Here is a 26,869-nt window from a genome sequence, read left to right on the forward strand (position 1 = left end):
CTCATATAAGAATAGCCCCTTGCAGTTAACAAGGTACTTATAACCATTACCTCAATTATTCCTCACAAAAGCTCTGTGAGTTAAGCATGATTTTACTAATAAGGAAACAGAAGGTTAGAGAAGTTGAATAGACTACTCAGTAGTTAGTAAATGGTAGACCCAGGGCCCAAGCCCAGATTGTTCCTTGCTCTTTCCTCACAATGCTACTGGTTAATTTGGTTTCTGTAGTGGAGTTATAGGCTGAAATGACATTAAAATTCTATTAAATTTGGTTTCCACAGTAGAGGTTTTAAGCTGAAGTGATATTATTAAAATTATATCCTTTTGAAAAATATTTATTGAGTATAAATAAATGTCCTATACATTAAATATCAAGAAATATTCATTATTGATTACAAGTCAAGATGTAATGCTGAGGGAACCATAGAATCAAAATACCCACTCATGATACAGTAGTGATAATTCCATTCCAATAATGGACACAGTAATGACTTGTTCACAAGACACAACAAAACCCATCAAAAAGGACATCACTTTAACCAACCTATAATACCACAATAGAAAATGATTCTGAATCATAATATGAACAGCCCCAATAATCTCATCTTTGTCTTATCAATTTATCAGGTCATTTTGAGACTGTAGAGTTACACTGTCATAGACTTTTAAGATTCCATTTCCTTAGTTTTATTTCAAATTATTATTAATGAATGAAAACAAGTCATACGAGCTAAAAATACTTTTAAACTGAGTTCGTTTTTCATAAGAAAAAAAGGAATCAAATTTTAGTATGAAGAAAGCATTTCCCAAGCAATGAGTCTCTTAATGGAAAAAATAAAAGAGCAATGTAATTGAACTTTCCTTCAAAGAAAGGAAAGAAACCTAAATCTGTTATGGCAAATTTGGAAAGATAAATATTTCCTAGTCCCATAATATGTGTTTGTTTTACAAGATATACTTGAATGATGCAAATCTATGAAGCAGGGATCTGTGGCAATCCAAATTCATCCACCAGAACTCCATCCTGTAAAAAGGAAGCAATGTTTAGTGCCACTATTTTTCTATTTGATATAAAAAAAAAGGATTACAAACATTTAATAGTTAAAACTCATTTCCAAGTATTTAATCAATCAAAACCAAAATCGCACTCATAAGATGAGAACGAGCTTTTTCATGAAAGGTAAAGGAGGACGTGATGAATCAAGAAGAGAACTAGCAAGGGCCAAAAGGGGGCTCCACAGGGGCAAGAGAGTGAAAGAGGGAGAAAGAAAACTAAGAGTAAACCTGGAAAGGGGAAAAGGAGGCTGGGAGGGTCAAAAAGGAAAGGTTGAGGAGTGCGTCCTTGCCTCCAGATTTGCATTTTCACTCTGATCGCTAATGTGGACCAATATCTTTCTTAGCCTCCCAAATCCTTGAAGGAGCAGTGCCCTTGGATAGGCAGTCACTTCCATATCATGCTTTATTATAATCATAGGCAGCGACATCACTATCAATGAAAACACCAGGGCTGCTCTGCCTATGGAGTAGCCATTCTTTTATTCCTTTACTTTAAAAACAACAACAGGCCGGGCGCGGTGGCTCACGCCTGTAATCCCAGCACTTTGGGAGGCTGAAGCAGGTGGATCATTTGAGGTCAGGAGTTCGAGGCCAGCCTGACCAAACATAGTGAAATCACATCTCTAATAAAAACAATAAAATTAGCCAGGTGTGGTGAAGCATGCCTGTAATCTCAGCTACTTGGGAGGCTGAGGTGGGAGGATTGCTTGAACCCAGGGGTGGAGGTTGCAGTGAGCTGAGATTGTGCCACTGCACTCCAGCCTGGGTGACAGAGCGAGACTCCATCTCAAAAAGATAAAACAACAACAACAACAAAACCCCCATATATCCATAGCATATATAACTCAGGAATCTGTGACCTTCTCAAAGTGGAAATAACATAGATGCTTCAGGGACTTTTTTTTTTTTTTTTTGAGACGGAGTTTCGCTTTTTGCCCAGGCTGGAGTGGTGCAATGGCACGACCTCGGCTCACTGCAAGCTCCGCCTCCCGGCTTCAAGTGATTCTGCTGCCTCAGCCTCCCAAGTAGCTGGGATTACAGGAGCCTGGCACCACGCCCGGCTAATTTTTTGTATTTTTAGTAGAGACGGGGTTTCCCCATGTTGGCCAGGATGGTCTCGATCTCTTGACCTCGTGATCCACCCACCTCAGCCTCCCAAAGTGCTGGGATTACAGGCTTGAGCCACCGCGCCCGGCCGCTTCAGGGACTTGTTACTAGGAAATTAACAAGGTGGGCTATGGTAGTGTTAATAAAAATTATTTCATGGGTTGCTGAGAAAAAGCAACCCATGGACCTGGGACCTTGAAGTTGCCAGAGAGGTCGGGGAGGAGTGGGCAGTTCAGAAAGGCAAGACTATCCCAGACTCAACAGAGAAGAGAGGGATACAATAGAGGAAGATGCATACTCACAGAAACCAGTAATAATGGACCTAAGAAATTATCTGCTCCCTGCCCTTTGCTCTCACATTTTACAGGTAGGAAAAACTGATGAGGTTCAAAAAGAAGACATAAATTTCTGCTATTTTGCTCAAAGTCACACCTTGCCTAGCCTGGTTGTCATTATTAGTGGCTCATGCCTGTAATCCCAGCACTTTGGAAGGCTGAGGCAGGCAGATCACTTGAGACCAGGAGTTTGAGACCAGTCTGGCCAACATGGTGAAACCCTGTCTCTACTAAAAATACAAAAATTAGCCAGGCATGTTGGCACGCACCTGTAATCCCAGCTACCTGGGGTGGCTGAGGCACGAGGATTGCTTGAACCAGGGGGGCGGAGGTTGCAGTGAGCTGAGATCACGCCACTGCACTCCAGCCTGAGTGACAGAATGAGTCTCTGTCTCAAAAAAAAAAAAGACAATCATGTAGATTTGGACAGAGCTTTAAGTTTGCAAAGTCCTTTACATACAAGATCTAATTTGCTTGCACAACAATTACGTGAGATACTTGTAATTATCTGCATTTTACAGATGCAAGGAAAAGAAAAGCTTACAATAGCTAAGTAATTAGTCATACTTAGTGTCAGGTGTTCTGATTCTTTTGCCTTAAATTAGAATCTTTCTACATTAAGTTTTATGCTTAAATTATTAATCCATAGTTTAGAAAATCCATCCATTCTAAACTCCTGTGTGTACAGGAAAAAAAAAAAAAGAAAGGAAAATAAAATTAAAAATCCAGCCAGTAATTAACTGGTGTGTATGGAGAGTGAGACTTTTTCACTGCTGCCTAGCAAGTCTCCTGCATGTGTTGCTTACGCTTTTACAGGAAATGTCTAAGACCCATCAATGGTACCCAGTGCCAGCTCACAAGGGTGATTATGTATGTTACACAAATTGTCATTGTATAAAAATATTCCTGAGCCTCAGTGACAGTGTTTATGCAGTCAGTTCATCATCCAATGCAGAAAAACCGGACCTTCAAGGGTTCACAAAATAATGACCAGGACTGTCTTTCTTTGTTCTAGTGTAAGACTACCTTTTAGATTCCCAGACTTATGGTCAGGCATAAAGCCTTTGCTATTTTGCATTGAAATATAAACAGAAAAAGCTTTCACCTTGTTTTTTGTATCAGTGGGAACACCTTCTGGAATTGCAGGTGCAGATGCTGCCTCATCCAAATAAGAACTGTCTTCATCAGCCAGAAGCTCATCACCCAGTGCATCCAACTCTGAGATTGAAACAGTCAACATTTAAAAAAAATGTAACCAAGAAAACTGGCAGCTAATAATTTCTCTCATTTATCGATGGACTTGAAAAAAGGCAGTGAAGAGGGCATGAGATTGTTGTATGCTGTGTGACCATTACATGAAATCCGACTCCAAAAATAAGTCTGTGGTAAAATGAGTTGGAAGTGGCCAAGAGGAATGACAATAGCAGGTATTGTCCCCTGATGACTCATCAGGGGCAACTGAAGATGGGAAATTAAAAAATAAAGAAATAAATGGAAAAAAAAATAAAAGGTTCTAGGCAAAAATAGACCATGGAGAGAGCGGGAAAGAAGCAGCAGTAATGTAACAGGGGAATCACACAATAGAAATCCAGTGTGGAATGGTTCTGTCATCTACCCAGTTACTCATGCTAGAAACTGACAGCCACCCTTGACACCTCCCACTTCTTCCACATCCAGTCAATCATTAAGTCTTGTCCACTCAATTTTCTAAGATGTCTTCAATCTGTCCACTTCTGTCTGTTTCTGCTACCATCACCCTAGCTAGTCTCGGCCACCATCATCTCTTAAATGGCTATGGCAATAACTTCCAGACTGCTCTCCCTGGGGCCACTCAACAACCCTTCTCATTTTTTCATGCTATCCCCTACTCATCCTTCAGGTCCCATGCCTCTCTCCCACTACTAACTAGGTTAGAGTCCCTTAGTATGTGCTGCCATGCTACCCCATACTTCTTCCCTATAGTCTGTGCTGTAGTCATTAATTACTTGAAGCAAACCATTTATGTCTTCCACTGCTAGAGAAGGTTCATGAATGTAGGGACTGCGTTTTTATTCAGTGCTAAATTCCCACCACCTAGCAGAGTACCTGGCATAGAGCAGATGCACACTAAGTATCTGCCAACTATTCTTTTTTTTTTTTTTTTTTTTTTTTTTTGAGAGAAGGTCTCACTCTGTTGCCCAGGCTGCAGTGGTGCAATCTCGGCTCACTGGAACCTCTACCTCCTGGGATCAAGCGATCCTTCCACCTCAGCCGCCCGAGTAGCTAGGACCACAGGCGCACACCACCATGCCTGGGTAATTTTTGTATTTTTTATAGAGACGGGGTCACGCCATATTGCTCAGCCAGGTCTCGAACTCCTGGGCTTGAGTGGATCCGCCTACCTTGGCCTCCCAAAGTGCTGGGATTAGGGCACCTGGCCCTAATTATTGTTTCTTAATTGGTTTTGCTGTTCTGAGGGAGAGGACTCCAACTAGGAAAATAGGGAGAACAAAATCAAAAGGAATACAGCAAGGAAAGGCCATGTGGAGGACACTTACAGATACCAAGCACCAGGTCAGCCTGTACCTGGACTTCCTTCAGAGTTGATCATCCCCACTGTTGTTGGTGGAGTATGCAATCTGATGTGGCTGCCTCACAAGCTCTTTGTCCAGGGACTGTACCATAAACTAACCTTCAGGAAATCCTGATAGAAATTTTCACTAGCATTTGCGAAAAGGTCCCAGGCAGCTGTTCCTTTTGGACTCCAAAACTAAATATACATTACTTTTCTCATAACTTACCTGCTTCTAAATCATCTTCATCCAGTTCTGGGGTGCCATAACTGCGACTCAGTGCTTCTTGGATTTCATTTGCATCTTCCATCATATCTTCTAGCTGGTCTTGTAAATCCTATGGAAATATATATGAGAGGATTTTCTCTCATTTACCATTTTCTTTTAACTACCCTTTTCCCCTCCATTCTCCTTTGAATCTAGACATGAGCAATTTTTAAAAAGATAATGTATGTAAAATGCCAAGCACATAAACAGTTCTCAACAACTGTTAGTTCACCTCCCCTATCCCAGTCTTTGGCTAGCAATTTTTTAATGTTAACAACTGAGCAGACACTCCTCTAAAGGACAGGTTCAAGTAACTCTTAAACATTCCTTCTAATTAAAAGTATGAGAGAATGCTTAAAGAATTAAAAATCACAAGCCCAAAGATTTCCTCTAACAATAACTATGAATGTTACTGACCCACATAATCCCTCGCCTATTTTTGGTGGCAAAATGTGAACTTAAAAATAAAGAATAGAATTGATGATCTCTCATTTTATTTTTTACTTTATTTATTTATTGAGATGGAGTCTCGCTCTGTCACCCAGGCTGGAGTGCAATGGTGCAATCTCAGCTCACTGCAACCTCCACCTCCCGGGTTCAAGCGATTCTCCTGCCTCAGCCTCCAAATAGCTGAGATTACAAGTGTGCGCCACCACGCCTGGCTAATTTTTGTATTTTCAGTAGAGGTGAGGTTCTGCCATGTTGGTTAGGCTGGTCTCGAACTCCTGACCTCAGGTGATCTGCCCGCCTCAGCCTCCCAAAGTGCTGGGATTATAGGCATAAACTACTGCGCCCGGCTGGATTTGATTTTAAAGTGCCTCATGGAAGCCCAAAGTCCTATGTGAGAATAGATGATTGTCAGCTGTCTACTATTACAGAAAGTTTTACTTGAAACATTAAATCAAGCAATTATCTTGATCTAAACTATCAATCATTTTCTAGTCAATGAAGACAGGGAGGTTATTGAGACAATCAAATTATTCTTCTCAAGTCAGCCAAAGACAGATTACACTGTGTAGAGAAAGGAGGCAAGAGTAGAAAAAACTGAAGTGGTACAAAAAGTGAGTTGTACATGGCCCACCCTGGATGGAGAACCAGAAAGGGAATCAGGATAGGTGTCACAGCCAAGACAAGGCTGGTGAAAAAAATGGGCCAAGGGCATAAACCCCGTGTGAATAATTTACCTGTGCTTAACTGGGAGATTAATACAAGGCTAAAAATGCAGTTGTCCCTTGGTACATGCAAGGGATTGGTTCCAGGATGTCTGTCTATACCAAAATCTGCCCACACCCAAGTCCCCAGTTGGTCCTCCATATGGGTGGTTTTGCATCCTGCAAACACTATATTTTCGATCCTCGTTTGGTTGAAAAATATAAGTGACTCGTGCAGTTCAAACTGCATTTGTTGTTCAAGGGTAAACTGTAATGTGAAACCAATCTAAGAAGTGGTATAGCATAACAAAGGGCAGCTGGTATAATGGTTAGGAGTGAGACTCTAGAGTCAGATATACCCAAGTTCAATTTTGCCATTACTCAATGAAAAGTAATGTCTCTAAGCCTTATTCTCCTCATTTGTAAAATGAAATTATTAATAGCCACATCTGGCCAGGCGCGGTGGCTCATGCCTATAATCCCAGCACTTCAGGAGGCCAAAGTGGGTGGATTGCCTGAACTCAGGAGTTCACAACCAGTCTGGGCAACATGGTGAAACCCCACCTCTACTAAAATACAAAAAAGTAGCTAGGCATGGCGGCATGTGCCCGTAATCCCAGCTACCTGGGAGGCTGAGGCAGGAAAATCGTTTGAACCCAGGAGGCAGAGGTTGCAGTGAGCCGAGATCGCGCCACTGCACTCTAGCCTGGGTGACAGAGCGAGACTCTGTTTCAAAAATAAATAAATAAATAAAATAGCCATATCTCACTGGGGTTATTGTAAGGATTTATTGCAATAATATATGTAAAACACTAAGCACCTAATACTATATATATTTTACTGTGTTAATTATGTGCGGAACAACAATACACTCTTCATATACTAAAATTCCACACAGACAGGAACAGAACTAGTGTTGATAAAGCAAAAGGACCAAATCAGCACCATTTATCCTTCAGAATTTCTAAAGCAATGCAAGACATTTGAAAATTCTGCTGGGTGCAGTAGCTTATGCCTGTAATCCAAGCACTCTGGGAGGCAAAAGAGGGCGGATCACTTGAGCTCGGGAGTTTGGGACCAACCTGGGGAACATGGCAAAACCTCATGTCCACAAAAAAATACAAAAATTAGCTGGGCATGGTGCACGCCTGTAGTCCCAGCTACTCAGGAGACTGAAGTAGAAGGATGGCTCGAGCCTGGGAGGTGGAGGTTGTGGTGAGCTGAGACTGAGTCACTATAACCCAGCCTGGGCAACAGCAAAAAAAAAAAAAAAAAAAGAAAATTCCTTCCTGGCCCCCATAAAGGTGAAAAGGGTAGCAAAATGGAGGTGACTTTTTTTTTTAAACTTTGATTTTCTGTATTTCCAAGTACCAAACTGCCAAATTACATGCATATTTAACACTCTGCTACACAGAGAAGCACTGGCTGAGTAATAATTAAAAGACAATGAAAATAACATAGAGAAAGCTAATCAAGTCAAGCTTATACAATAGTATTATACATCAAGACACATCTTCCCAGATCATCTATGAATAGGATTCCTAGCAACACTCCAGGACAGACACAGAAAAAATTTATCCCACAAACCATTAGCTGGTTCTCTATTGTATAAACAAACAAAAGCAATATAAAAAAATATAAGCACTAAGCTAAAAAGAACATTGACAAAGTGATATGCAGCAACTGAAAAAGCAAAAGAAAAACAGACCTACACACACACAACAGCAAAATAAAAAGTTAAAGCTATGAAACAATGAAAATATTTTCCAAGTAAAGCATTTTAGGAAAATAAATCTAACCAAAAAATTCGGATCTAACCAAAGACACATACACACCAAAAGAGTTAAAGGGGCTCTCCACCTGTCATGCTGGCAATCTATTGGAGGACAGGAAAAGGATAATTAGGCAGGGAGACAGACAGACAACCACAGGTGAAAGATGAAGAGACATACAAAGCATTCACCAAGACCAAAGTTTCTCTTTTGTTCCTATTAAATAGCTTTAATTAAAACACAAGGAACCCTAAAAGCAGAAAATACCATTGCATTTCATTATATTTTAATGGCAAATGATATTATACAAAAAAAAGATGGCTCGGAGTGGTGGCTCACACCTGTAATCCCAGCACTTTGGGAGGCCGAGGCGGGCGGATCACTTGAGGTCAGGAGTTTGAGACTAGCCTGGCCAACATGGCGAAACCCCATCTCTACTAAAAAATACAAAAATTAGCTGGGTGTGGGCAGGCACCTGTAATCCCAGCTATTTGGAAGGCTGAGGCAGGAGAATGGCTTGAACCCAGGGGGTGGAGGTTGCAGTGAGCCAAGATCACACCACTGCACTCTAGCCTTGGTGACAGAACGAGACTGTCTCAAAAAAAAAAAAAAAAAAGACAAGCATACACAGAACACTTTCATCAGTGAAGCTCTTAGAGAGTATCACAAAGTTTAATTCCATCATGCAGACACTTGTGGAGGATTAGAGACAGACAAAGGCAACCTAAGAGGTGTGCTTGAAAAAATAAGAGAGGGGAGGAATGCCTTCACTCTTTTATTTTTTTTTGAGACGGAGTCTCGCTCTGTCGCCCAGGCTGGAGTGCAGTGGTGCAATCTCGGCTCACTGCAAGCTCTGCTCTCGGGTTGCCATTCTCCTGCCTCAGCCTCCCGAGTAGCTGGGACTACAGGCACCCACCACCATGCTCAGCTAATTTTTTGTATTTTTGGTAGAGACAAGGTTTCACCGTGTTAGCCAGGATGGTCTTGATCTCCTGACCTCATGATCCACCCGCCTCGGCTCCCAAAGTGCTGGGATTACAGGCATAAGCCACCGCGCCCAGCCTGCCTTCACTCTTACTAAAGATCAGCATTATCAGATAATATCTTTGCACAGGCAATAAAATGCCTGGTATTTTAACAAACACTGCTTGAATCAGGCCGTACTGTTTTCTCTCTTTTTTTTTTTTCTTTATCTCCCTTTATAGCCTCTGATTCATCAACCATCAAATACTTTCTGAGCACCAACCATGGCGGGGCATTGTTATGGGCACTGGGGACACAGTAGTGAACAAAATTAAGTCCCTGCATTCAAGAAAATGGACATTCTAGTCAGGGGGTAAAGGTCAAGAGCGCCATTTCATATGCAGAAAGGAAGCCTCTCTCCTCTGACCAGTCACCACTCACTCCCTCTGCTATCTCTTCTTGCCACCTGGGCTGTTCATCTGACAGCTGAGAGCTGCCAAGCTCTTAGGGCTCATCTCCCTGGTCAAAACCCAATTCCAATAAGAAATGCTAACTTTAAGGAACTAATGACATTATTATTAAAAATCTAAAGAGAATTACTAGAAAAGGGAACCAAGTCTACCATGCCAGGAGTTGGGTTAAACATTTTACATACACTTTACCTACATACCTTCATTTAACACTCATGACAATCCTGGGAATAGGCAACAACACCACTACCATCGAAGAAACAGACTAAATATCATTGAATTAGTTAAAAGTAACTACTGGATGCTTATTATAGGCCAGGCATTGTGTGTGTAGATATACTAGCTCATTTATTTCATCCTCGTAATATAGAAGTTCCTTGACTTATGATAGGGTTACATCCTAATAAACCCATCGTAAGTTCAAAATATCTTAAGTAGAAAGTGCATTCAATACACCTAACCTACTGAAGCATCACTTAGCCTAGCCTACCTTAATTGTGCTGAGAACACTTACATTAGCCTACTGTTGGGCAAAATCATCTAACAGCCTATTTTATAATAAAGTGTTGAGTATCTCATGTAATTTATTAAATATTGTATGGAAACTGAAAAACAGAATGGTTACGTGGATACTCAAAGTATGATTTCTACTTAATGCATATAATTTCCGCACCATCATCAAACTGAAAAATCGTTAAGTTGAACCGTCTTAAATCGGGGACTGTCTGTAACTGTATGTGGTATTAGGATCCTTGCACTGAGGAAACTGATACATTTGGTACCCTTTCTCGAAGTTACTCTACTAGTAAATGGTAGCCCCAAGATTCAGTTCCTCTCCTGTACTCTTCCTATCACATGCACACTCGTTTGGATTCTCTCAGAAGCTAGTGCACATTCTTGCAGAAACTAGCATATGTCTCACCTCAATCTGGTCGATCTTCACTTGCTTGTATGCCTTCTTCATTTCCTTTACTCCCAGTTTCATAGCATCTACCTAAGAAAAGGAAGAAGAAAACACAATGTTTTAGTAAGTCATGTTGGTTAAATTGTATTTATTTATTTATTTATTTGAGACAGAGTTGCACTCTTGCTGCCCAGGCTGGAGTGCAATGGCTCAGTGCAACCTCCGCCTCCTGGGTTCAAGTGATTCTCCTGCCTCAGACTCCCAGGTAGCTGGGATTACAGGTGCACACCACCACACCCAGCTAATTTTTGTATTTTTAGTAGAGGCAGGGTTTCACCATGTTGGTCAGGCTGGTCTTAAACTCCTGACCTCAGGTGATCCGCCCACCTCAGCCTCCCAAAGTGTTGGGATTACAGGCGTGAGCCACTGTGCCTGGCCGGTTAAACTGTCTTTAAAAAGCCATAGGAAAAGGAAATAAGAGTAAATAAATGAAATAACAGGAAAAGGTGTTTTGGGAGTACCGTGGTCTTGGTGTCCTTCAATGACTGGATGGTATAATTGGCTTGTTCCATGTTGAATGACTGTTGGGCAAGATTGTCCCGCTGCTGCTCATACCTTTTTAGAGTCAATTGAGAATGGCAAATATATGAACCAGATAGAAATCCTCAAGAAAAAGTATCCCCACACTAAATAAGAGTATTTTAAAAAAAAAAAAAAAAAAAGGAACAAAAAACTTAAAAATTAGGTATCACACAGAAAAATTGGCAAAAACAATTTAATCACTCTAACACAAATATCATTTGATGTGTCCCTCCAGTCTTTTTCCTTTGCATGTACAGTCATGCATCGCTTAACAATGGGGATATGTTCTGAGAAATATGTTGTTAGGCACTTTCATCATTGTGCAAACATCAGACAATGTATTTACACAAACCTAGGTGGTATAGCCCACTACTCACCTAAGCTATATGATATAGCCTACTGCTTGCTCCTAGGCTACAAACCTGTACAGCATGTTACTGTACTGAATATTGTAGCCAATTGTAACACAATGGTATTTGTGTATCTAAACATCCTATAGAAAAGGTACCGTAAAAATACAGTATTATAACCTTATAGGGGCCAGAGTGGTATAATGCACTCTGTTCTGTCATTCATTGACAAAAACATTGTTATGCGGCACATGACTGTATTTTAGTTATAACACTATTTTCCACTTAACATTATAGCATTTGCTTTTTTCTGTGTTGCTGCATATCTTTTTTTTTGAGACAGAGTTTCACTTTTGTTGCGCAGGCTGGAGTGCAATAGTACGATCTCGGCTCACTGCAGCTTCCACCTTCCTGGGTTCAAGCGATTCTCCTGCCTCAGCCTCCGGAGCAGCTGGGATCACAGGCATGCACCACCACGCTTGGCTAATTTTGTATTTTTAGTAGAGACGGGTTCTTCCATGTTGGTCAGGCTGGTCTCAAACTCCCAACCTCAGATGATCCGCCCACGTCGGCCTCCCAAAGTGCTGGGATTACAGGCATGAGCCACCGCACCCAGCCTGCTACATATCTTAATAAGTCTTTATAATTATTTTCTATGATAAATATACAGAAGTGAAATTCTTAGAGCAAAGGGTAAAACTATTTTTAAGGCTCTTCATACATATAGCTAAATGGTTTTCCAGAATTTTGAACTCCTTGAAGACAGGCATATTTTATTTTGTTTATTTATTTACTTATTTATTTGTTTAGAGACAGTCTTGCTCTGTCGCCCAGGCTGGAGTGTCGTGGTGCCGTCTCAGCTCACTGTAACCTCTGCCTCCTGGGTTCAAGTGATTCTCCCGCCTCAGCCTCCCAAGTAGGTGGGATTACAAGCGCATGCAAACACGCCCAGCTAATTTTTGTATTTTTAGTGGAGATGGGGTTTCACCATGTTGGCCAGGCTTATCTCCAACTCCTGACCTCAAGTGAGCTGCTGTCTTGGCCTCCCAAAGTGCTGGGATTATAGATGTGAGCCACTGTGCCCAGCCCCAGGTGTTTTATTAATTTTGCACCCATAATTAGGTAATCCATCTGACCTAATATAATGTGTGGTGTTCAAAATGTTTTTAAAATAAAGTTTTATATCAAATTATAATATTACCTCAAAGACTTATGTCACTATGTTCTTTATACAATATTGGAACCAATGTAACTATCCAACTAGAAAAAGAGTGGTCCATTCATGGTGCAAGCAAATGGTAGAATATTATAATCTCATTAAAAAATGTAGTTTCCAAAGAATATTTAAAAGAACAGGGAGATGCTCATGATATAACATTCAGTGGAAAAGGAAAACCTACATATACACACTATAATTTCATTTCTTCTAAAAAGTTATATGCACACATACCACGTATGCAGAAGCAGAGGAAAGAAACTGGAAGAAATTAGCATTTTAAAGGTGGTTATTTCTAGTAGTAAGAATCTAGGTAAATTTTATTTTCTTCTGTTCATATTTATGTATTTTCCAAGTTTCTACAATGAACCTATATTCTTTTTATAACAAAAAAGGTTACTTAAAACTAGCAATGCCACCAATTAAGAAGGTAAATCATTTCACCACACTCTCACCAGTCTAGGCATTACAATTTCTTTTTCCAATTTGATCTACTCTAAAAGGAGGAAGATGGCATCTGGTATCTTATAAAAAGTCATTTTAATATAGGAAGAGAGACACTGACAATCTTTCTGGTTCCTCGATAGCTAATTATACCTGACCTCTATAACCCTGCAGAGGATCTCATCAGCTGAACAGTCTACAGAGGTAGGCACCAAAGATACTAGTTAGCTTCTGCTCAAAATTGGGACATAGTCACCTAAAACAAATTAAGGATCTTTAAATTTATTCTGGTGGGAGGGAACAAACATTTAGGATTCCTAACTTTACAAACAAAAACAAAAAAGGTACACTCTAAAATAAATAATAGGAAAACCAAACCCTACAGATCTGGTCAGTCCAAAACAGTAGTCACTAACCATATAAGGCTACTTAAATTATTTAAATTGAATAAAATTTAAACTTAATTTCCTTAGTCATACTAGCCACATTTCAAGTGCTCAATAACCACATGTTGCTAATAGCTACTGTATTGAACACACAGATATAGAGCATCTCCATCATGGCAAAAAGTTCTATTTAGATGGAAGTTGTTACGACAGATAACAACCCAGCTAACTGTATTTAATTACATGTCAATGAAAATTTGTAATTAAATCAAGAGTGCTTAGAAGATAGTATGAAAACCTGAAAGAATGGAAGACCATTTCTCTTTTAGTTAAACCTGCTAGAGGTAAAGAAATTGTGTGTGTAACTTACATCCTCTTTTGCTTTAAAACTCGCAAGGCTTTCTGCTTGACCATATTCTGGAGAGAAAAACAGATTTAACAAAAATAAGGTGGAAAACACATATACGGTAAAAGAAATTTCCCATAGCCTCAAACTCACATGCTTACTTCCTCTCTTCTTCAAAGTAGTAGGCATAATGGCTCCGGGATTCTGTTCTTCCCCTCCCAAAAACAGGTATCTCTAAGGTCCGGTCTTTAAGCCTTCACTCCTATCTGTCTTTGCATCCCACATCCCAGAGTCCTGAACTATTTTTTCTTTTCCTAACGCATATTATCTCTGCCTCTAGCCCCAAAAGTGCTGATTCTGTATATCCAGTTGCCTTAGGGAGATTCTTCACTTGTATAGCCTATCAACTTAACCTTAACAATTCCAAACTCCTAAACCTTATCTCACCTTGGAAATAAGTAACAATGGCCCACCAATCTCTCACCTCTCTAGGTTGAAAACCTTTTTATCAACCTTATCTTTCCTCTTTCTGTTGTTTCTTCATGCAGTCATCCTGTTAGCTGATTTCAGAACTCACTTTCAAACAGATTCTTTGGTTTCCTATCACCATGGTTTGGGCTTTCAGTGTCTCAAATCTAAATGGGCTTTCCTACCTCTGGTTGCTCTTCATTCCACACCATCCACTAAGATGGCTGGGAAAAGCCTTCCTTTTCTATAGAATTCTGTAGATCATTTTATTTGTCTTCTCCAATGAGGAAGGAAAAACAGGTATTATTACTTCACAGATGATCATAACTCACATTTACTGAGTACTACTTTATCCTAGACATAGTGATACACAGGTCACATCAATTACCTCACTTAATCCTCATACTGTAAGGTGGGTATTATCTCTGTTTTACAGATGGGGAAATAGAGGTTCAGTGATACCCAGGCTCACATGGTTAATAAGTTATGGATCTGGAAAAAACAAGGTAGTTCTATATCCACAGTCCATGCGCTTAAACACAGTATTTTATGTTTCTACCTAACAGGAGTGGAAAATAAGTGACTTTATCAAGGTCACAACTAGAAGGCAGTGACAGTGTTAGTATTAGAACACTGGTCCCAGATGCCTAGTTCAGTTTTTCCCAGTAGGCCACTCCTTAAGCAGTCTAATATACCAACCTAACCTGACCAGCTTAGCAAGTCATTGATCTTGAGCACAGCCTAGTCTTCCTCTCCAGATTACCACCTTCTCAGTATAATGTGCTAATTCTCATGTACATGCTTTTAGACGTGTGACCAGCATCTCTTTCCACCAGATCAATCTCCAGCCTCCCTTCCATATTTGATTGCAAGCTCTCCTCCCTAAAGGATACACCCTCACATGTTTTCTCCTTACCAGACTGTTAAGCATCTCTTCTGTAGGGATGCTCACAGCCCCTGCACTAGGTCCTATTTCTCTTTTTTATTTTTTGAGACGGAGTCTCACACTGTCACTCGGGCTAGAGTGCAATGGTGTGGTCTCTGCTTACTGCAACCTCTGCCTCCCAGGCTCAAGCGATTCTCCTGCCTCAGCCTCCTGAGTAGCTGGGATTACAGGCGCCTGCCACCATGCCCAGCTAAGTTTTTGTATTTTCAGCAGAGACAGGGTTTCGCTATGTTGGCCAGGCTGGTCTCAAATGCCTGACCTCATGATCCACCCGCCTCAGCCTCCCAAAGTGCTGGGATTACAGGCATGAGCCACTGCGCCCAGCCGAACTAGGCCCTATTTCTGTAGGTGCTAAAACTAGGCTCTGCCAGTACCTTGTGCAGCAGTTGCTGCCCACCTTACCTTTGCAGGACCCTCTCTCATCTTCTTGATCTGATCCTTATACTTCACTAGCTCAGCATCCAATCGAGAAATCTTCTTGTCAATGGATTCTGCTCTGCTGTCCACCTTAGGGGAAAATATCAAATGCACTGGTAGTTACTGCAATACACTTATTCCAGAAGGGGCAGGTAGAGAGGAAGGAATACAGGGAAGAAAAGAGGAGCTTAAGGGGAAGGGTGAAAAACAGTGGTTCACAAAGAAGGGTATTCCCAACCAGAAACCCTGGGCTTTTATAAATTATTCTCTTATCCCCCGCCACACTGCCCCGATTCTGATATACCAGGTAGCCTTCAAGTGGGTTGGGGCAGAAAATAATTAGAGAATCACTGAGTTGAGTTGGAATTTCCCTAGAATCAGAGACTAGCCAGGCTAAGAGTTCCTCCAAGAGGCACATGAAATGGGCCAGTGCCAAGTGAAACCAGCTGATTGTAGATCTAATGCCATTCCCTAAATCGGGGATGGTGGCTTAATCTGAGGGGCCAGGGTTCTGAGTTTTGTGTTACTGAGATCCAGGACGGAGGTACAGATATGTTGACCTAGGATATCAAGCTGAGTCCTGATGTGGACTGAGCATGACAGATGGAAGAAGGGTAAGGGATCAGGCAGGACGAGGTGGGAAGGGTGTATGGGCCTAGGGCTGGGTGAGGTGAGAGGATCAAGGCGAGAGCGAGTGGACGGGCAATGGGCATCAAAACGGGTTGGGTGCTGGCAGGGCAAGGCAGTGATGGGGTTAGGGGGTCCCTGGTTTGTGGCGTTAGGAATGACTTGGGTAACAGGGATGAAGGAGAGAAGGTGAGATAGAGAGGGACGACGTGTAAGGGGCCCAGGACCCGAAATGAAGTGGAAGAATATGGGCCCGGGGCTGGGGGTGGGCGGGGTCGGGTGTGTCAGAGGTCCTGAGCCTACTTATGCATGATCAAATGCCCACCGTGCCAATGCAGTCAGTCAGGCTGGGCGGCGGAGCCTTGGGTTTCGCTTTCCCGAAGAGTCGGTTCATCCTGAGCGGCCGCGAAGAAACCCAAACACTAGAGCAAAACCAGAAACGGAAGCAGAGTCACTCCCGCCTCGACTTCCGGCCCCTCCGTGCGCAAGCGCAGTATGCCTCCTGGCGTTTCCCGATTCTTTTTCCGGATTTTCAGCCGGGTCTTCCGGGGAAGGAGAGCAAAATGACTTGGTGCACTCGGAGAGAGCCTGCAGGGGGCGGGGTGTTGCTAGAAGGAGTGGGAGGGGTTTTACTGTAGCAAGGCGGGGCCTCAGTTGAGTGGGTGGGGCCTGGAGGCAACTAAAGCGGCATAGGGCGAGGGCGGGGCCGGCAGGCTGGGGCGGGGCTGGGAAGTAGTCGGGCGGGGTTGTGAGACGCCGCGCTCAGCTACCATCGCTGGGCGGTCAACAACTGCGGGCCTGGCTAAGCGCGGCGGGGCGCGGAGACCGCGAGGCGACCGGGAGCGGCTGGGTTCCCGGCTGCGCGCCCTTCGGCCAGGCCGGGAGCCGCGCCAGTCGGAGTCCCCGGCCCAGCGTGGCCCGCCTCCCTCTCGGCGTCCACCTGGCCGGGGTACTGCCAGCGGGCATGACCGACCCACCAGGGGCGCCGCCGCCGGCGCTCGCAGGCCGCGGATGAAGAAGAAAACCCGGCGCCGCTCGACCCGGAGCGAGGAATTGACCTGGAGCGAGGAGTTGACCCTGAGTGAGGAAGCGACCTGGAGTGAAGAGGCAACCCAGAGTGAGGAGGCGACCCAGGGCGAAGAGATGAATCGGAGCCAGGAGGTGACCCGGGACGAGGAGGCGACCCGGAGCGAGGAGGTGACCAGGAAGGAAATGGCGGCAGCTGGGCTCACCGTGACTATCACCCACAGTGAGTGTCGGGCGCCAGGTGGGCTCCGTGCTGGTCCCGAAAGCCCGGCGGGGTCTGTGGGTTAGTCACGTGTCCTCCAGAAGCGTGTGACCTTGCGCTTGTCCTGGCGTCCGGAAGCGTGGGTTCTTGGTTGTGCCCGTGGAACTGTCTTTTGTCCCGGGCTTGTGTCTGTACACTTTTCCATGTGGCCGGTGTATTTTGTCTCTGGCGATTTGTGCGATCCTGGGTATTTGAGCTTCTCCGTGCGTTACGTCGTGGGCCTCGTTGTGTTTGTGTGCCCGCGCAGTTATTGTGCCCTTTGTGTCAGGCATATATTTGGCCATGTGGTCTACGACTGCTTCGTGTGTGATAAGTCAGAACTTCGTGCATGCCGGGGTGCTCCTCATCTGCTGAGTGCCTTCTCCGTGTGCGCCGCTTGAGTTGGCCGTGGATCCAAGCGTTGTACTCTGGGCACCCTTTGGGTCTGCCTACTGTTGGAGTTGACACACAACCAAATGAAGTCAGTACACCGGAGAGCTGAGTCCATGAGGTTTCTCTAGAACCAGCTAGGGGAGGCCCAAGGGTCTGGGAATCTGGAGACCCGGATTCTAGATCCTGCGGTTTTGCGTGACCTTGGGATGGACGGCTTCTAAGAATCCGGTTTCTCTTCTGTGAAGTAGATTTGGTAACCCTGGCTCCCGCTGACCTTACGGAGCTGTTGGGGGAACCAAACATTGGTGTAATGTACTGGACACAGGCTCCCTCCTTACTGTCCACATCCCTGGAAAAGAATTGGCGTCTCTTCTTCAGAAAGAAAGGCTCTGCTGTTCGTATTCGTTTGTCTGTTTACTTAGCACCAATCATGGATGCACTCAAGTGTGTTCGGTGGGAGAGACTTGGAGGAAAACAGTCACTTGCCGATTACAGCAAGCGAGACGAGACCAATACAATACAGGGTACAGTGCAGTCAGGCCACAGGAAGCAGATGGCTTGTGATGAAAAAGGTGGGCTTGGGAATCAGCTAGATCTGATGTCAAGTTCTGATTCCAACAGTTGGGTCTCCATAGGCAGGCCTTAACTTGCCTGAAGTCACAGTTTGTTCATCTGTGAAATAAGAAGTAATAGGTAGATCTACTTCGTGGGGTTTATCTGAGGATTAAATTAGATTATGCATGAAATGCTTAAAATGTTAGCTGATATCATTCATATTGTTAGTTATTATAATAGAGGAAACAGAGATACTTGAGGAGGTCACCAGAGGAAAGCTGGGTGGCATGGGGGCAGACTCTGTGGATTAGGTGGCATATGAGCTGGGCCTTGAAGGCTGGGTAAATAAATGTGATAAAGTGTCATCCTATATTGGTTTATGTGAAAGAATCATATTTGTGAAATGCTTTTCTTTCTCCCCAGGCAATGAGAAGCACGACCTTCATGTTACCCCGAAGCAGGGCAGCAGTGAACCAGTTGTCCAAGACCTGGCCCAGGTTGTTGAAGAGGTCATAGGGGTTCCACAGTCTTTTCAGAAACTCATATTTAAGGGTAGGCATTTCTTTTTTTTTCTTTCTTTTTCTTTTCTTTTTTTTTTTTTTTTTGAGACAGAGTTTCACTCTTGTCGCCCAGGCTGGAAATGGCACGATCTAGGCTCACTGCAACCTCCGCCTCCCGGATTCAAGTGATTCTCCTGCCTCAGCCTCTCAAGTAGCTGGGATTACAGGTGCCCACCACCATGCCCAGCTAATTTTTGTATTTTTAGTAGGGACGGGGTTTCACCATGTTGACCAGGCTGGTCTCGAACTTCTGATCTCAGGTGATCCACCTGCCTCGGCCTCCCAAAGTGCTGGGATTACAGGTGTGAGCCACTGCACCTGGCCAAGGGTAAGCATTTCTTTTCCAGCTTTTCCTTATGGCCAAAGGACAGTTTTAAAACTGCTGAACTTTTCCTAATAGTCACTCTGTTTTCAAACTGGGACAATTTTTATTTATTTGTTTATTCATTCAGTTCTTCAACAGATATTTATTGAGGACCTGCTAGGTATTGGATACTTTCAAACACCTGGACAGGTGTCAGATTTGAAGTCTTATGATGATGGCAGAAATCTCACCATTTTTGATGAAGCTCATGGGCAGTCTTCCCTGGCTAGGTTAGATCATCTTCCCATTATATGTCACCATGGTACTCCCTGCTATTTTTGCATCACTTCTATGAAATTACTATTAAATAATCATTTTCTTAGTTGCTTAACATCTGATTTCTCTGTTAAAATAACAGCCTCCGTGAGAGTGGAGATACTGCTGTGTTTCCAGTGCCTCACATTTGTTCTGACTCAAAGGAGGTTTTGAACAAACTTACCTGAGGCCTGGATGTGGCAGGTTCAGTGGATGGATGATGCTCATTTCTGCCAGGACCCACACCCTGCTGGCCCCTGGCCCCTGTCCATTGTACCAGAGAATCCATTATTCTGGTATCCACTGGGGAAAGACTTATCCCATTGGGTGTCAGTCATTATAAAGAATTTAGTAATAGGAGGCATTTTTATTTATATTTCATAGTGTAACATATTGTCTTTAATTTTTAAAAATATTTTATTTCTGAATTATAAAGACAATAGAAATTCATGTTTCAAAAAAGAGGAATGCATGAAAAAGAAAATGTTCCCCTGGATAAAACCCCTCATAATAACACTGTGTCATCAGCATTCATTGTGGTATTGAGGTTTCCTGCAAAAAATGAGCTTTAATGGCTACTGTAGACCTTAATGCCTACTGAAGACTTTAAAGTCTTCTGTAGTGTGGTTCATTGGTCCCTGATTCCTGAATATTTGGCTCTTTCCAGTTTCTCACTATTATGAAAAGGTTGCACTGACTATTATTGTATAGTAGTTACTGTGGAATCACATGTCCAGTTATTTGTTTAGGATAAATATCTAGAAATGAAATTACTGGGTCATGACACCCTCTAAAAAGATACCAATTCTCATTAGTGAACACACTTGTCTATTTCCTGTATCCTGCTGAAATTTATTTTCAGTGTTGTACAATTATTACAACTTGGCCTACCTTTCTCCTCTTTTTAGGAAAATCTCTGAAGGAAATGGAAACACCGTTGTCAGCACTTGGAATACAAGATGGTTGCCGGGTCATGTTAATTGGGAAAAAGGTAAATTGCTTTTTCCATCAGAAATCCTCAGAATCAAATGACTGAAGTCTTTTATACATGTTTCTGTTCAGAAGACCAAACTAGGGACCCAGATTCTGCATTGATAAAACACCTCTCTAAACAAATACAATCTTTATTTGTTTTATAGGATTACCAATTTTGTTGTTCTCATACCCTCCTGCTCCTGTTGGTTAGAACTTTTGCTCTAGGAATTAGGAGCGGTTGTGCTGCCTTAATAATTGTTTTTTGTTTTGGTGCTGGAATCTTGGTCTGGTTAAAATGGTGCCTGGGACAGGTCTCATTCACTTGGAGTAGAATTTGCAAGAGTCTTTTGTTAAAATAAACTTGTAGATATTAAGAATAATCACTCTGTTCCAGTTCAGGAGCCTCTCTCCCTTTAACCAACCTTTTAACTAAAATCTCCCGCAAGGGAAAACCGTCAACTGGAAAGAAAGGTTCAGACTAAAGAACTGAGGGGAAAAAAAGACAGATGAGGTCAGCAACCCTTAAGGTGATGAGAGAGGGCTGTGGCCAGCCCTGCATTGTGACACAGCGGAATTATGAGCATATGAAGTTCGCTTATTGTGAGTGAGGTGCCTGAGTAGAGAGAGGGCAGATAAACAAAGTGAAGGCAAAAAAAATCTAATCCAGACTTGGAACTGCCAGGAGACTGGAACTCAGGACTTAGCTACAAAGAGAAATGAATAATTTGGGATAGCATAACTAAGCAGAAAGCTGCTAGACCTATCTATCAATTGTTTACCTGAGAGAAGAGGGAAATATTCTAAATTTCTTGCTTCAGGGTCAGGGAGAATGGTGATGGGCAACAGGCAGAACCAAAGAGTCAAGTTTGAAGAAACTATAGGACTTTTACTTGGAGCTGACACAGAGCGTATGGAGCAAAGTGTGAACTCAAGGAAGGCACCATGGCACATGCCTATTGTCCCAGCAAGTCGGGAGTCTGAGACAGGAGGATCACTTGAGTCCAGGGCTTTGAGGCTGCAGTGAGTTATGATCATGCCTGTAAACAGCCACTGCACTCCAACCTGGGCACCATAGTGAGACCCTATCTCAAAAAAAAAAAAAAGTCTGAACTTAAGTCTAATCTACCTCTTTTGGACTGTGTGATCTCGTGTTACTTTATTACATTAAGCCTCAGTTTGATCATCTGTAAAACAGCAGTACTTCCCTGATGGAGTTGTGGTAAGGCTTAAAAAATAGGTAAGGTGCTTAGGATAGTGTGTGGCATGTAGGAAGCGTGCAATAAAAGTATTCATTGTTGTTAACCAGCATCACATTAAACAGGAGAGCTCAATTGGAGGCTGCCATTTAGGAATTCCATTTAAAGGAATGGTAGAATTCCACCTGTCTTGCCATTCTGGACTCCTCACAAGTGTTTACTGAAATGTGATTACCCTCCAGGCTTCAGTCTTGGTTATTGATCAGTCTAGGGCTGAGACTGAATCTGGCACTTGGATTGTCTCCATTCTCTGCACCCAAGCTGTCAGGGCCCTCACCAGAATGTTTACCTAACACCTTCTCTCTAGTCTGGAGTCTTTGTAGATGGAAAACTTGATGTATAACCCTTTGACTTGATTTCCAAGAAGTAACAGAGTTAAAACCGTTATTTCTAGGTAAGTGGTTTCATGCAGTTGTGGTCAGGTATTTTTCCTCACAGAGGCTACTGTTCTTGTTGATTGCTTTTTCTTTCTTCTTCTTTTTTTTTTTTTTTTTTGAGACAGTCTCGCTCTGTCACCCCGGCTGGAGTACAGGTGTACAATCTCAGCTCACTACAAACCTCCACCTCCCAGGTTCAAGCTATGTTCCTGCCTCAGCCTCCCGAGTAGCTGAGACTACAGGTGCATGCCAGCATGCCTGGCTAATTTTTTTGTTTTTTTAGTAGTGACAGTGTTTCACCATGTTGGCCAGGCTGGTCTTGAACTCCTGACCTCAAATGATCTGCCCACCTTGGCCTCCCAAAGTGCTGGGATTACAGGCGTGAGCCACCACGCCCAGCCTGTTCTTGCTGACTATTGGCTTTATTTTCTTCTTAAACATTTTAGAACAGTCCACAGGAAGAGGTTGAACTAAAGAAGTTGAAACATTTGGAGAAGTCTGTGGAGAAGATAGCTGACCAGCTGGAAGAGTTGAATAAAGAACTTACTGGAATCCAGCAGGTAACCCTCTTCATGGACCTTGACTTTCTGCCTTCTATCAGAGCTTCCTGGATATAGCTTGTGGTTATGGGGACAGGTTCTGCAGTCAGACTTCCTGGGTTCAGATCCTGGATTCACCCTTTCTCTTACTGTGAACAAGTTTATCTTTGTCTCAAGTTCCTCATCTGTAAAAAGAGAATAATGGTGACATTTCCCTATTAGGATTGTTGGGAGGATTAAATAATGTAGATTCAGCTTGACACATACTAAGTGCTTTATAAGCATTTATTGTCATAGTTATCGTCAAACCGCAGCCAGCATCCATTTGTGCTCACGGAGACCACCTGCCATGCTAGTATCATGTATTGTCTGAAATAGAACAAGTAGCTTCTCTCTGGGCTGTTGTAATGTGTTTGGCAAGGCAAATAACATTTTGTTGGTTCATAGAAGGTCCAAGTTGAGCATGATAGTGGGGTTGGGAGCGTCATCCTGTTCAATTCCTTATATTAAAGATGGGGTACTAAAACCCAGTAAGGATTAAGACTAGCTCAAGACCACTTATTTATTTTTCCCTCTCATTTTATAACATTAATTGGGGTGTGTTTGTGTTTTGGCTTTTTTTTTTTTGAGATGGAGTCTCACTCTGTCGCCCAGGCTGGAGTGCAGTGGTGCGATCTCAGCGACTCCCTGCAGCCTCTGCCTGCCAGGTTCAAGTGATTCTCCTGCCTCAGCCTCCCGAGTAGCTGGGATTACAGGTGCCGCCTGCCACATCTGTCTGATTTTTTTGTATTTTTAATAGAGATGGGGTTTCACCATGTTGGCCAGCCTGGTCTCAAACTCCTGACCTCAAGTGATCTGCCCGCCTCGGCCTCCCAGAGTGTTGGGATTATAGGCGTGAGCCACCGCGCCCGGCCTATGTTTGTGTTTTAATTACAGAATACATGCTGACTGTACAAAAGTTTTAAGTACATGTATAGGCACTACTATGGAAAATAAAAATTACCCATGAGGCCCCAACTCAGAGATGACCATTACCAAAGCCTGAAATATATTTTTCATCTTAAAAAAATTTGATATAATGTTATTTACACTTTATAAACTATTCTTTTATTGGATAAAAAATTAAACATTTTCCTATGATGGTATTTTTCAAAGCTTGCATGCATTTCATCTCGTATAAATGTATTATTTACCTAGCCAACTCTGTATTGTTCATTTAATATTATTTTTACCATTATGTGTAATGCTTATTTGACTATCCTTGGACATGAATCTTTTTTGACCATTCCTGGTTTTTTTGGTAGAATAAATTCTTTGAGTTGGAATTGCTGGGTGATGTTTAAAGCTCTTGCTACATGTTGTGAAATCTGTATCTGTAGCTCGTGGCTGTGATAAACATCCTCAGAGATCCCTGCTATCCAACTCTTGTCACCAGCTAACTGGTCATTAGGCCAAGCTGTGTAAGTGAACCATTAGACAATTTGATAAAAATAAGCACTGCTGCCATTAGCATGTGTCCGTGCCACAAGTTAGTGACACATGTACATATATTCCCTTTACCTCACAGTAACCCTCTAGGGTGTGGGTATCATAATCTTCATTTTTAAAATGAGGGTACTTAGGCATGAATAGGCTAAGTAATTTGCTCAAGATCACAAGTTAGTAAATGGCAGTCAGTTTTCAGGTGTAGGCTTTGAAGACTCTAAACCTGTGCTTTTAACATCTGCCTCTTCTTGTGACTGGGGGCTTCACTGGAGCCAAGCCTCAGGAGGCATTTGCAGCCACAGTGGGTCATGCGAGGTAGAGCAGATTGCAACCTGATAGAATTCTTGGACTGGCCCACGGCCAGCCTTTTTAATTTTTCCAAGAGTTAAAGTTGTGGATCTGAGATGTGGCCTGGCCTGCCAGGGCTATGGTGGGCTCTGTGTGATTGCTTCATTAGTATTGTGGCATGGAGTCTTCCATCAGCCTCAAAGAACCCTTGCAATAATGCATTATTTCCCCGCAGGGTTTTCTGCCCAAGAATTTGCAAGCTGAAGCTCTCTGCAAACTTGATAGGAGAGTAAAAGCCACAATAGAGCAGTTTATGAAGATCTTGGAGGAGATTGACACACTGGTAAGTAAATATTCAGCTGAGAAGAACTAGTTTCCTTTGACTTTATTTCAGTCACATTCACTCTTTCAGTAATGTACTCTCCTATTGCCTGAGCAAACCCATCACTTGAGAATATTAAGCATCTACTATTGTGTGCCAGTCACGTTGCTAGGTCCTGGGTGAATGCATGATGATAAGACAGTTCCTGCTTTCTAGGCACTCACAGCCCTCCAGCATAGGACTTTTATCATTTATACTTATGTTTGCCAGTAGCATCTGTAATCATCATGAAGCTGGGACCCAAGGAGTCCACGATCTCATGGTCAAGGAAACAGAGGATTTAACTTTCTCTGATGAGTATGTGACTGATAATTCTGCAGGGCTCATTACTTGTAGAGGATTCAGCCAGACCCAGGTCTTGTGAGCCCGTTGAAAATCATTAACTCAGGGGTTCTCTTTTGCAGATGATAGTAATGATATCTCTAGCCTGATGCTTGATTCTTGAAGGTGAACTGCACTGTGTGCTTCTGTTGGCCAGGGTGGGTGTAAAGAAGCAGCAGCAGGCACTTTTCCTGTCACAATGAGCCCGTGGTGTGGCCAGGGCAGAGTATCCATACATAGGAAACAATAGAAGAACAAAGTCTGTGTTACAGATCAGTTCCTATGGCCCAGACATTGAGAACACAGGGAGCTTTTATAGGGACAAGAGCCATGGAAAGGCCATACAGGATACAGACCCAGGGAAAGGGTTCCTGAAAATGGACATCACATTTACATTGGTGACCCGTGACCTGTTTTGTGTACTGTGGGTGTTTCTTACGTGCTCTCATGTCATTTTCACTGAGGATTATTTGTTACATGTTTACTATTTACTAACTTGTATTATCAACTTACTCTTCCATAGATCCTGCCAGAAAATTTCAAAGACAGTAGATTGAAAAGGAAAGGCTTGGTAAAAAAGGTTCAGGTGAGTTGTGTAATAGTGCATGACAAGGCGTAATATGTTAATGTGTAGGCATGTGTGTTTATCTGTTCAAAATCAGGTAGTGTAGGAGCATGGTGTGTGGTATGGGCTTGTTTTGGTTATATTTATTTATCAGCAGGAACCCCAAACGTCAGAGAAGAGCCCCCATGTCCCTGTAATTATATTTGAATTTAAACTATTTAGGGAGGGAACTCACTGGAGAGCAGATAGAGCTGACACATTACACAATTCCAGGAGGCAGTATTCATGCATACAGTGCTTCCTGCGATTGTGCAGTTGCTGTGCAGTGGCCCTGAGGCAAAGCTCCCTGCCTTTACCACCTTTTAGGGGATTGCTGGCCTAGAGCATGGTCAGAATGCTGGTCTTATGCTCCCTCCCTCCCCTTACCTTGGAACCCAGGCCAGTGGCCCATCTGCATTCATGCGGAGTCTGTTTTGAGTCTCAGCCATGTGTTCCCCAGAATGGGTAAGCAAGGAGCCTTGTGTGGGCAGTGGTTGGCTATCCCTGGATGGGCCCTTACTGCCCCGTGTGTATTTTCTAGGCATTCCTAGCCGAATGTGACACAGTGGAGCAGAACATCTGCCAGGAGACCGAGCGGCTGCAGTCTACAAACTTTGCCCTGGCCGAGTGAGGTGCAGCAGAAAAAGGCTGTGCTGCCCTGAAGAATGGCACCACCAGCTCTGCCGTCTCTGGAGCGGAATTTACCTGATTTCTTCAGGGCTGCTGGGGGCAACTGGCCATTTGCCAGTTTTCCTACTCTCACACCGGTTCTCAATGGAAAATAGTGTCTTTGTGATTTTGAGTAAAGCTCCTGTCTGTTTTCTCCTTCTGTCCCTGTGGTTGTACCGTCCAGCAATCCACCTTTTCTGGAGAGGGCCATCTGCCCAAA

General features: G+C 43.0%; 2 protein-coding genes across 5 annotated transcripts; one reads left to right on the forward strand and one right to left on the reverse strand.

Annotated features, from left to right (window-relative positions):
• Window positions 1-319: 319 nt before the first annotated feature.
• Window positions 320-16,944, reverse strand: CHMP5 (charged multivesicular body protein 5). 2 transcript variants are annotated; one of them, XM_063650233.1, is made up of 9 exons: window positions 16,685-16,944; window positions 15,718-15,822; window positions 13,926-13,972; window positions 11,099-11,192; window positions 10,596-10,667; window positions 5,279-5,387; window positions 3,604-3,716; window positions 2,768-2,886; window positions 320-1,024 (listed from the first exon to the last, which is right to left on the reverse strand). In XM_063650233.1, the coding sequence occupies exons 1-9, from the start codon at window positions 16,751-16,753 to the stop codon at window positions 946-948; spliced, it is 807 nt and encodes a 268-aa protein (XP_063506303.1). In that variant the 5' UTR covers window positions 16,754-16,944; the 3' UTR covers window positions 320-945. The 2 variants fall into 2 exon arrangements, with proteins under 2 accessions (XP_063506303.1, XP_054358833.1); XM_054502858.2 differs by lacking the exon at window positions 2,768-2,886.
• BAG1 (BAG cochaperone 1) lies at window positions 16,867-26,805 on the forward strand. Of its 3 annotated transcripts, none has more exons than XM_054502857.2 (7): window positions 16,867-17,608; window positions 18,998-19,126; window positions 20,662-20,744; window positions 22,808-22,921; window positions 24,909-25,016; window positions 25,900-25,962; window positions 26,522-26,805. In XM_054502857.2, exons 1-7 carry the CDS (start codon window positions 17,371-17,373, stop codon window positions 26,609-26,611), a joined length of 825 nt encoding a protein of 274 aa, XP_054358832.1. In that variant the 5' UTR covers window positions 16,867-17,370; the 3' UTR covers window positions 26,612-26,805. The 3 variants fall into 3 exon arrangements, with proteins under 3 accessions (XP_054358832.1, XP_063506302.1, XP_054358831.1); XM_063650232.1 differs by having other exon boundaries at window positions 17,068-18,591; XM_054502856.2 differs by having other exon boundaries at window positions 17,071-17,626.
• The last annotated feature ends 64 nt before the right edge of the window (window positions 26,806-26,869 follow it).

The sequence above is a fragment of the Pongo pygmaeus genome, chromosome 13, assembly GCF_028885625.2.
Source record: "Pongo pygmaeus isolate AG05252 chromosome 13, NHGRI_mPonPyg2-v2.0_pri, whole genome shotgun sequence".
In the NCBI taxonomy this organism is placed as follows: domain Eukaryota; kingdom Metazoa; phylum Chordata; class Mammalia; order Primates; family Hominidae; genus Pongo; species Pongo pygmaeus.

Excerpts from the sequence above, each read along its gene's own strand:
- CHMP5 (XM_063650233.1), bottom strand. The coding sequence starts at position 16,753 with ATGAACCGACTCTTCGGGAAAGCGAAACCCAAGGCTCCGCCGCCCAGC. Across the intron at positions 11,193-13,925 it reads GTTTTAAAGCAAAAGAGGAT|GTATGAGCAGCAGCGGGACA; the intron begins GTAAGTTACACA and ends GACTCTAAAAAG. Across the intron at positions 5,388-10,595 it reads TGAAGATCGACCAGATTGAG|GATTTACAAGACCAGCTAGA; the intron begins GTGAGACATATG and ends ATATTTCCATAG.
- BAG1 (XM_063650232.1), top strand. The coding sequence starts at position 18,330 with ATGTACTGGACACAGGCTCCCTCCTTACTGTCCACATCCCTGGAAAAG. Across the intron at positions 20,745-22,807 it reads TCATGTTAATTGGGAAAAAG|AACAGTCCACAGGAAGAGGT; the intron begins GTAAATTGCTTT and ends TAAACATTTTAG. Across the intron at positions 25,963-26,521 it reads GCTTGGTAAAAAAGGTTCAG|GCATTCCTAGCCGAATGTGA; the intron begins GTGAGTTGTGTA and ends TGTATTTTCTAG.